Source organism: Aspergillus affinis (genome assembly GCF_023601865.1).
Source record: "Aspergillus affinis strain CMG 70 chromosome Unknown NODE_209_length_35079_cov_88_031627, whole genome shotgun sequence".
In the NCBI taxonomy this organism is placed as follows: domain Eukaryota; kingdom Fungi; phylum Ascomycota; class Eurotiomycetes; order Eurotiales; family Aspergillaceae; genus Aspergillus; species Aspergillus affinis.
In genome coordinates, this window is record NW_026515990.1 from 24,524 (window position 1) to 35,079 (window position 10,556).

Here is a 10,556-nt window from a genome sequence, read left to right on the forward strand (position 1 = left end):
ACGCAGAATAAGAAGGTGGCCTGTTGTGTTGATTATGGTTGTAGTATCTGGTATTCAGTGAACAGTCCATGGAGAGATGAGATCAAGTCTGTGTGAGCAGGTGGACTTGGAGCGCAGGTTATTAGATTGATATATATATATATACATGTTCCCAATTCCTGCCTTATGGTTCAGCCACTGTGATATTCAACACTCCCACTAACAGGCACTAAGCCTAGGCAAGGAAGGAAAGCCTTCCTTGCATACAGACATGAGGGGAAAGCATATCTCACCCTTGTTGTCAGCATTACTGGCAAGGTCAACCTCTTCCAGCCGGGATTAAGATTAGATGCATGATCCAGGCTCTCTTGACTGGTAACCCTTTCCTACTTGGCAAGCAGGTTCCATTCCTCTAGCAACTTCTTACATGGCTGGTGACAATTATGTTGGGTCAGCTCCCAACGAATGAACAGAGCCATTTGTTGTGGCACGGACATGCTCAGATTGAGAAATTAAAATTAAACGGAGTATTTTCTTGCAGAAGTACAGCATCTACATTTGGCCCCAAGCAAATAATTTCTCATTTTAATTAAGTCAAATGTGATACTTAAGAAGCCCATTCTCTCCTATAAGGGTATAGAGGTCTACTACTTTCTCTTGCAATATCCTCCTTCTGTCCTGTAAACCTGACATTCACGATGGGATATACATCTAGACAGACCACCCTTCTCGTTGTTATCTGGACACTCACTGCAGTGGCTGGTATCCTGCTGGCAGCCCGTCTTTATGTACGGTTACGCCTGCGACCGGGATCCTTTGGATGGGATGATTGGTGAGTTACTGATTCTCTGATTCTCTGATTAAATCCTAGGGTTGGAAGACTCACATTTCCAGGACCATGCTGCTCTCCTTTGTGGGTATAACCCATCCCGACAAAGACATTTGTATATCTAACCAACCGATAACAGGCACTTGGAGTCGCCACTGGGGTGTTAGAGCATTCTCTTATCCAGGTTTGTTCGTCCGCAATAGCATTATACTCTTCATTGATAGGGTGCTGACGGCGAGATTCAGCACGGAATTGGCAGGTATGCTCAGGTCGGTTCCAGACCATAGGAATCTTTATGATCGCTGATACCGTTCTAATAGGCACCTGGATGCTGTCGACCCGGCCGATTTACCTGTGCTCGCCAAACTAACTCTGATCTCTACGGCACTCAACCTACTCACTACAGTGACGCTGAAAATATCTCTGTCTATATTCTTACTCCGCATGGTGCATCAAGCGAATCGCACGGTTCAACGACTTGTTATACTCAACCTGATCATCCTCGTTCCCTTCACAGTCGCCGTGATCATTGTCGACCTTGTCCAATGCATCCCCCTACAAGGCTACTGGGACCAGTCTGTCGACGCTAAATGTCTAGACGCGAACGCCGTAAACATCCTTCTGAAGGCTGCTTCCGGTATGCCAGCCTCTGCTTTGTGTTCCCCCTCCTGATCGGGAGCCAATTTCCTAACTGTTCAATCATAGGCGTCGGCGTCGTAACAGATTTTATGACTGCCGCGATCCCTATATTTATGATTTATAATCTCCAGATGCCTGCCAAGCGGAAATACATCCTCTACGCAATTCTCGCGCTTGGTTTCTTGTATGTGATGCTCTAAAACTTTCTCCCCCATACCTGCTTGTCGGGGTTGTCTAACTAACTATCTCTCTTACACACAGTATCGCTGGGGCTTCCATCGCGAAGACCGTCTCGATCGACTGGAACCCAGAGGACTACACGTGGGACAACGCCAAACTGGTCCCCTGGGCGTTCACCGAGCAGGAGGGCGGGGTTATCGTGGGTTGTCTCGTGACGCTAAGGCCAATTTGGCAACTCATACAGTCGCGAATCAATCCGAAGCCCCCTAGTGAATACTACGATATGGCATCTGGTGGGCGGCGGGCATTACTACGAAGCAAGCAGGAGGTGGACGAGCGCGGCTTGCTCTCGGAGCCTCTGGAGATTAGGAAGCAGACCAAAGTTGAGGTCCTGGATGAGACAGGAAGTTCACCAACCCATGGATCGGAGAACCAGTGGGACTACAGAATGCGGTAGAAGAAATCATGTAGGCACAGTCAGATTCATCATTAGAGGAAGATCATTTCCCTATTCGAAAATCTTCTTGTAATGGAGTACGGAGTAGACTAAGGAACCTCACCACCTGCTCGACTTACGACGTATGACTAACGACTAACTGACGATCTTCTTAAAACTCCGCCACGGGATTATTATTTATTGGTCCAGTTGAGGGACCTGCATATGTACCCCTCTCGCCATTTGGGGCAGATCCGGATTGTAAAATCGCGGTCCCTACGGAGTCATCTAGGGATCGGACGACTAAACGGTCCCTAGAACCTTTTTAAAGGTTCGGTCCGGGCCCTTTTCCGGTCTTTAGCGAGGCCTACACCCTTTACATAAAACTGTGTTGGGCAAGCGTCTGGCTAAGAATCCTCTAAGCAATAGTAAGAGGAAGAAGAAGAAGAAGAAGAAGAAGCATCGCGCTTCTACAACTCCCCATCACAATAGCTCTCCTCTCTGGCCCCCCGCAACAAGTACCAGGGAGTAGATGTCAGCCCGTGCGGCAAAGCAGCAAGGGTACAACTGGGGGCCTAAAAGAGAGCGGGCTGGGATACAAATCCTACACACTCGAAAACAGGTGGTTGAAGACTACACTCTACACTAGACTGGGTAGGTGCCAGGGAAGGGAGCATTTAGATGGTGACGCGAAGGATTTAGTGTCATGTACCTGGATGGAAATTTTTACATCGCAGCGTCTGCCTTGCCACCAACAGCACTTTCCCGTTCCAACAGAGCAAGAAAAAGAATAAATCAAAGGCTGGGCGTAAAAATGGCCGCAAAATCCCCCTCGATCCAGAGAACTCCGACCTTCAGCGCTGTGATCTTCCACTCTCCATCAACCTGGGCGAAGTCCATCGTGTTAATCCCGTGGCCGGTAGCTAGCACAGCAGCAGTACCGTCTCGTGGAGCTCTCCGAATCGCCGTCATGATCTGAAAATCGACGCTTGTGCGGGATTCCGACTCCTGCGTCCATTTGCACGCGCCGACCAAGTGGTGCGACTGGATCTCAGGGTTTCCTAGTTGGTCTGGACTGGAGACTTGGCCAATATAGACGGACGGCTGAACGGCGGTAGCCTTGAGTTGACCGAGAGCCGAGTAGTCCATGTCGATCACGGACGCGAAAATCGCCGGCAGACGAGCCCAGGATTTTGTATCGATGCAAGTGGCCCAACTGTGGAGGAGGTTCTGACAGGCGAGAGGGATATTGGGGTCCGACATGGCTTACTAAGGGAGATTCTCGGGATGGATACGTCGAGTGAAGGGGCGCTGATGTGGTAAACAAGGCTGAACGCAGTGGGAAGATGAAAAGTGGAGAGAGGGTGGTCAGGCAATGGCTCGGCACGGTAACATAAATGTCAGAAATCAGCAGAAGTGAACAGGGGAAGATAAACTTCTGCCCTGTGATAGACATACTAGTTTAGTGCTTATTCGAAGTCGACGAGCCCGCATATTTAGTGAATTAGGGAATTAGGAATCAGCGCGGCTTAGGCAGATCGTATGGGATTAATCTCCACTAGAATACGCCGGTTGACTGTCTTACCTCAATGCTACCTAGGGGCCGAAAAGTGGCGAGATGTTCGAGCGGGGAATGGAGTCACGGGTCTGGTAAGGCCGATGGCCAAGACAGCGACCAGCTTAATTTTGGCGTCTTTCCCCCCGTCAATTGTTAGGAGGCATACTACCAAAATACCTCTGAGAGACTGAAATTTGCTCTACCCAATCCCACCTATCATGTGGCCATTTACCCGACTAAAATACCCACCGATTGTTCTCTACTTCTATGATGCATGGCTGATGAGCTTTGCTAACCCGTATATCTGGCGTTGCTCAACCCAAGAAGTACTTGTACCGCTTCACCAACGCAATATTGGCATTGATCACTGTGATATAGGATGTGGTACGTGAACCCATCTGATAAAGATCTGTACGAAATATCTATATCTGGAGGGATCTGATCTCCGATCCATGACGAAAAGGCACCGGCTACTACCTCATTCGTCACCAGCCTGCTAGCCCTAAAACGACCCTCACCCTCCTTGACCTGGAGAGCAGCCCTCTATCAACAACTCAGACTCGTCTCCATCGATCCCACCCGGCTGTGGAAATCCATCCGCATCACCACGACATTTTATCTGACGAACCAATCCCTCCACCTCCGCATTTCTCGGAGTGCACGGCATACGATTCGATCTCGCTAACCTTCCTCCTTCACACCCTTCCTGTTCCCCCCGAAGAGAAAGTGAAAGTCTTTGCCAAAGCCAAGGCCGCAATTAAGTCCTCCGGCGTGGTCTTCGGCGCTACCATCCTCGGACACGGTCCGTGGCATAACTGGGCCAGTCTCATCCTGCTGAACGTTCTGAATTGGGAAAAAAGGCTCAGCAATACGGATGATGGCGTGGACGTTTTGATTCGAGGTCTTCGGGACAATTTTAAGGATGTAAAAGTGGACGTGGTTGGATCGATTTTAGTTTTCGAGGCCAAGCAGCCAAATTGGTGATAGGACAGTAAAATACAGTACGTAAAGTATCAATTGAATCTTTATAATGGCTCTATACTATGGCAGGTGAAACTGAATCACAGTTTGGATTCCCCACCCCCGGGACCTTTCCAGACAAACTTGGCCAGTTCATCTCTTGCCGCTCGCATCCGTTTCAAGACCTCCTCGTTCGGGATATCCAGCAAAGAATCCATGTGTCTTGGAACCATTTCCAACCGGCCCAACTTCACCAAGCAGGCAGTGGACGTTTGTTGGTGGGCTTCAGTGCCGATCGTCCGACATGCCTCCCCCCACAATTTCATGCAGTGCTTACTCTGAGGTAGCACCGGCATCACGATATTCCAAACATGGGGCATAAACTCATACTGCAGGAAAGTGACAGGAACTCCCGAGGTTGTTAAGTTCCTGACCAGGAATTTGACCCCGTCACTAAATGTCTCCTCGCCACAGGCAATCCACATCGGCGGCATTCCCTCCCAATCAGTCCATGTAGAGGGGTCGATCAGAGGATGGCAAAGGGCCGAATTGTCACAATGCAGGTCGCCTCGAGGCGGGCTGGCCGGCCAGATCTGGTCAGCTGGAAAGCCGGGCTGCACCCACGGCGCGCCTTCTGATAACCAGTCCACGGGCTTGAATCTTCCCACCGAGGGAAGAGCCAATGCAAAGTCTGCCGCTGGGCCGACAAACGCGCAGCCTCGAGGCATCTCAATTAGAATCTTACGGCCATTCAACGTGATAGTTGCTTTTTCCGACCCCCGCAGAAGGGACTGGAGGAATTGAAGTAGGTGTAGATGAAGAACCGCACCACCAGATTCACCCACCAGCACCAGTTTCTTGGGGTCGATAGGCTTGTGGAATGATCCCGGCGGAGGTGCGATTAAGTAGAAATAAGCCACTAAGGTGTCGAGCACGAGGGTGGGCAAGGTGTACTGCGGCACCAGACGATACTGAAATGTAAAGGCGCGCGAGCCGCTGTGCTCGCAGAGCTGCTGGATCAGAGGCCGGGACCCTGGAGAACCCGCACGGAACCAAGCTCCTCCTGGGATATAGAAAAGGGTCACGTCATTTGTCGTGTGCTGCTCAATTCTACGGAATCTTTCCTGTTTGGTGCCGTCTTGCCGAGGGGCTTTGTTGTCCATCACATCGTTTCGAACCCCGAGCCATTCCGCCTTGTAGTCGGAGCAGGGCGCCGGGGGGTCAAGCTTCTCAACCCCCTCGCTCTTCGATTGATAGAGGTGCCAGAGCTTGGAGCGTAGATTTTCTCCCTCCTCGGACGCAGGGCATGGGATTGTTGTATTACTGACCAAGAGTGGCCCCTTTACCGGCCTTGGGCGCGCGGAATAAGCCTGCATCTTTGAGATAGGCACCCAGGGGGCTGTCTTCCACCCTTTGCGGAAGGCTAAGACTGCCTTTTTCTGGTCTTCGGCTGCATCCATTTCTAGGAGGTGTCTATTCCAATAATAAGGAGAAAATATGGCAAGTAGGCAGTAACTGAAAAAAAAAAAAAAGCTGCTTTCCTGTTGGGTGGAGAGGGAAGAAAGGCTATAAGTGTCAATAACTGTGGTCGATGTCGAGTTTCTCACCTGTGCACGCCGAACCGAGGTAGCGCATGCCTTGTACACGCATATTCGTTATGTAATTCAGAGATACACGTACTAACTTACACTAGATACCCTGGATAATAACAATGGGAATTAGCCCCCACCTGGGGCGAGGTGCAGGGTTCAGCATCCAGGTGGCTGACACATACATTAGGAGGTACCTGCGTAGGGGTCTATCAACTAATAATGTCGCCTAGCCTAAAAGACCCGAAATTGATCAGCAATATATACGAAGTACGTTTCCTTTGAATAGCTTCCTCTCTCTTTGCGCTGAGCAGGGGTAGAGATTGAAGAAATGTTGGTGAGCACCCTGTATGGCTGCCACTTTTCTGGCCCCCAATTGTGCCATTCTGGGCACTGCCACTCAAACGTGCATGTAGAACAGTAGAAGTAGATACGCAATATTGAAGGTTGTCCGAGGCCAGCCATGTCCGGATATTTAAATGCTGGTTTGTGGAACTTGAACTGACTGGTTATTCCAAAATCACTGCCGGTTTATTATTCTGATTATCGAAAAGCCAACATGGGTGCAACCCTTTCCAACCCAGCTAAGGACACATCAAACCCTCCCCCTCCAGTTCAGGAGGATGAAAATAGCTTGATGATTACTGGTCTTGCCACCAAATGGCCATCCAAACTTATTGGCCCGGATGATATGAAAGCATATGTTTCGAAGCATTACCTGGAAAATGCCCCCTGGTTGGTTCCTTTCTAGCGGGTTAGGCGGGAAAGTGATTGCTAATAAAATTCCAGGCTCCAAAGTTTACTGAGAATCAACGAACAAACTGGCATAGAAACTCGGGCTGTGGTTGATCTTTGGAATGACCCGCAGTGGCATCAAGATAAACCCCCCACGGCAGAAGACGTCGATGCTGCATTCCGCAAATACGGGGTTGAGCTTGCGAAGGGCGCCGCCCTAGATGCCTTGAGCGATAGCCATGTCTCCCCAGGCTCTGTTACACATGTTGTGGCAGTTACAGCGACTAATGCTGGCAGCCCGGGCTATGATCAGCTCGTGGCCCGGGAGTTGGGTATTCCTGTCACTGCAGAGCGAGTTCTCCTGGCTGGGGTTGGCTGCGCAGGAGGCCTAGCTGCACTGCGAGTAGCTTCCAATCTGGCAAGGGCAGCAACTCTACAGCACCAAGAGGCCCGGGTCTTGATCATTGCGTGTGAGGTCTGCAGCATCCAGGTCCGGGCCGAGCTACATGCTGCATCCCAATCGGATACTGTCGGGATTGGGCCAGCCCTCTTCGGCGACGGTGCGGCGGCTATGGTGTTGTGCAACTCATATAGCTTGAGTGACAAAACTCCTAGGCGCTTCAGTGTGATTGATTGGCGTACATGTATCACACCCGAGACACATCAACACATGTCCTATCAAGTAACGTCTAACGGGTTCCTTCTCTCGCTATCGAAGCAGGTTCCTAAGTACGCTGCTGCCTCTCTTCAAACACCGTTCCAGAGCTTACTCAAGGCTAATGAAAAGGAACTTTCGTCGAAGGATTTCGACTGGGCCGTTCATCCTGGTGGCTTGTCTATCATCAAAGGTGCTCAGATGGCAATGCAACTGCCTAATGAGGCGCTGACAGCGAGCTACGAGATCTACCGAACTCGGGGAAACGCGTCGAGCGTCGCAGTTCTCGCCGTCTTGGACAGATTACGGTTAATGGAGATGCGGAAACAAGATGTTATTTCGTGCAGTTTTGGACCCGGCCTTACGACAGAAATGGTCCTCCTGAAGCGATGGATGTAATATATTTCATACTCAGTATAGTAGAATAAGAAGGTGGCCTGTTGTATTGATTAAAATCGTATCTGTTATTCAATGAGCAGTCCTTGGAGATCAAGTCTAAGTAAGCAAATCTATTTGGAGCATAGGGTATCAGATTCGTCATTATATACATTTAGATCGTGATGTAAATAGTAAGTTACGGTCCATGAGACGCGCTCCCAATACAGGAATCTTTTTCTCTTTCTAGAAACCACTTCCCAATACTAGCTCGTTCTAGAATCGAAAGTTGGTCTCTTGTCTGGCGGATATCGCGCTCAATCGAACATCGTCCAGGAAGAACCAGAAAAGAAATCAAGTACCAGGGCCGTCACGCACATGGCCCAGCACGAGACCCGAGGGGAGTCAGCGGACTTCCGACTGTCGTCGCGCTACCTTCTTTCTCCCTTCTTCATGGAATCGCCAGTTGCCACGGTCCATCGGACTCGCGGCCCAGAATCATGGCAGTCGAAACTCCCACCATCGTTATTGTCTAAGGCTCTTTCTAGATGCCGTTAGTCTATCACTCCCTCCTGACGGGACCCCGTGACGCAGGATATACCGTCGTCCACCCCCGCTTACCCAGCTGCTCTGACGTGGGCGACAAGGATTTCCCCACTCGCACCTTGACTGATGATACACTGGCCGTAACCAGAGTCACTGAGCGACTAGTAGGGCAAGAAAAGCCCGTGGTAGTCACCATACATTCGTATGGGGGCCTTGTTGGTAGCGAGGCCATCCCCCAGAGCCTTAGCTACGCAGTCAAGAAGGCTCAAGGTCGAAAGGGCGGCGTGCTCTACCTCTTCTACTTTGCTGCTTTCATCCTGGACATTGGACAGTCTGTCTTCGGCACCTTCAGCGAGTCACCTAACAATAATATTACGGTAATTAGCTGCCTTTCCCTCCTCTTCCCAGGTCTTAGACCATTCGTGCCCTCCATTTTATGCTATCGAGTCATTTTCGCCCGACGGCCGCTTCACGATCAAAAACGGGGCTAAAATACTGTACAACGAGCTCCCCGACGAGGAGGCCAAACTGTGGGAATCCCGGTTAATCCCGTAGTCGTACCGCATGCAGTCCACCCTGATCACTCGCACCGCCTACGAGTATATCCCGTCGACCGATCTCTTTTGCGACAACGACCAGGCGGCACCGGCTCAATACCAGGAAATGTTTGCAGGAGCTGCTAAGGCGCATGTCGACCGCTGCAGTGCGGGACACTCGCTAATGCTGGGCCAGCCGGAAATGTTGGTGCAGAAGATTGCGGCGGTGACAGAGTAGCAACGATTTTAGACAGCAAAGAAGTAGGGTACCTAGGGGAAGGGGGAAGAATCATGCAATTGAGAATGAAACGTCTTGGCCGCACTTGAACAATTGCCTATTTTGGTGTCTACTCCGGGGCGTCGACCCATACCCGACGGGATCATCGCGGTTACATCCTTCCCGTCGGCTCTAGGCCTGCAGTCAGATTTAAAGCCCCGCCGACCCCGTTAGATGCTACTGTAGAGTACTTAGAAATAAAGATCGACAAACCTGAGTAAACACTAAGGATAATAATATATGGAATGTACATGGATCGACAGCCGCTAGATGACTTTGAACACTTTGTCTGGTTATCTTATTGATCCTGGTCATCGCACGGCCCCAGACATTACGTTTTTCATTCAGCCGATCATATCATTTCCAATTTTCTCCGCAAGGGCACCTAGACCCATTAAGAACCATGTCAGTCCGTGGGTAAAATAAAGTGTGGTTGGGGCGAAATCCTTACAAAACCGTTACTGAAGGCTGACCTGGTGGCAGGAAAGGAAACGCGGACGCATCCACGACACGCAGTGATTCGACCCCAATAACCCTGCAGCGACTATCGACCACGGCGCCTGTATTGTTCACTCTCCTAATGCGATTCGTCCCCGCTGCTTTATACATGGAGTTAATTCTCTCTCGTATGATGTGCAGCTGATCCGCCGTCGAAGTATCGTTGGCGCCAGGGAAGGCCTCGGAGACAACCACACCGGCCTACAAGGACGTTATTATCGTCAGTATCCGTACACCTTGGCCCCCCTTTTCTCCGGGAATATAAGACGAGCGAACAGGCCAACAATCCGGCGATATAACTAGGGGGAGTAATAATTCGGCCCAGATACAGTCTAACTCAGAACAGGTTAGAGCTTCCCTTTCCGGCCTCTTACATGGTATCGCTCTGCACCGTCTAGGGTGCTGCGTGCATATCCTGGAAAAGTCCCCCAGTAGGACTCTCGTCTCTCATATGGCAGGGTCGCCTTGGGGCCCGATGTTCTCCATTTCCTCAGCCGGTTCGACCGGGTTAAGGACACAGTCAGCCCTGGAATTCCCTCGGTACTAATGCAATCGCTGGACTCTAATAGCTAACCACGTCCCTTTCTACGGGCCACCCTGATCATGTCTTCGTGGGATGCGTTGTACTTTCGCATGCGCGCTAATTATGACGGTCTTTGCAGCGATTACGTACGACGCGCACCTGGTCCTAGACTTCATCAGAGCCCACGAAAGCCCAAGCCCAACCCAACCCAACCCACTTGTGGGCTGGGCTTTGGGCCAGG

The 10,556-nt window shown here is 50.7% G+C and overlaps 4 protein-coding genes across 4 annotated transcripts; 2 read left to right on the top strand and 2 right to left on the bottom strand.

Moving 5' to 3' along the window:
* Window positions 1-2,858: 2,858 nt before the first annotated feature.
* KD926_004309 (conidial pigment biosynthesis scytalone dehydratase Arp1) lies at window positions 2,859-3,326 on the bottom strand (the record flags this gene model as incomplete). Its single annotated transcript, XM_053095138.1, has 1 exon — window positions 2,859-3,326. One exon carries the CDS (start codon window positions 3,324-3,326, stop codon window positions 2,859-2,861), a length of 468 nt encoding a protein of 155 aa, XP_052950166.1.
* A 513-nt stretch (window positions 3,327-3,839) lies between these two features.
* On the top strand, window positions 3,840-4,605 carry KD926_004310 (uncharacterized protein; the record flags this gene model as incomplete). The annotated part of the gene is made up of 2 exons (XM_053095140.1): window positions 3,840-4,005; window positions 4,085-4,605. 2 exons carry the CDS (start codon window positions 3,840-3,842, stop codon window positions 4,603-4,605), a joined length of 687 nt encoding a protein of 228 aa, XP_052950167.1.
* A 77-nt stretch (window positions 4,606-4,682) lies between these two features.
* KD926_004311 (alpha/beta-hydrolase) lies at window positions 4,683-6,041 on the bottom strand (the record flags this gene model as incomplete). The annotated part of the gene is made up of 1 exon (XM_053095141.1): window positions 4,683-6,041. The coding sequence occupies one exon, from the start codon at window positions 6,039-6,041 to the stop codon at window positions 4,683-4,685; it is 1,359 nt and encodes a 452-aa protein (XP_052950168.1).
* Window positions 6,042-6,729: 688 nt separating this feature from the next.
* KD926_004312 (chalcone synthase B) lies at window positions 6,730-9,255 on the top strand (the record flags this gene model as incomplete). The annotated part of the gene is made up of 4 exons (XM_053095142.1): window positions 6,730-6,905; window positions 6,960-7,893; window positions 8,484-8,858; window positions 9,037-9,255. 4 exons carry the CDS (start codon window positions 6,730-6,732, stop codon window positions 9,253-9,255), a joined length of 1,704 nt encoding a protein of 567 aa, XP_052950169.1.
* Between the last annotated feature and the right edge of the window lie 1,301 nt (window positions 9,256-10,556).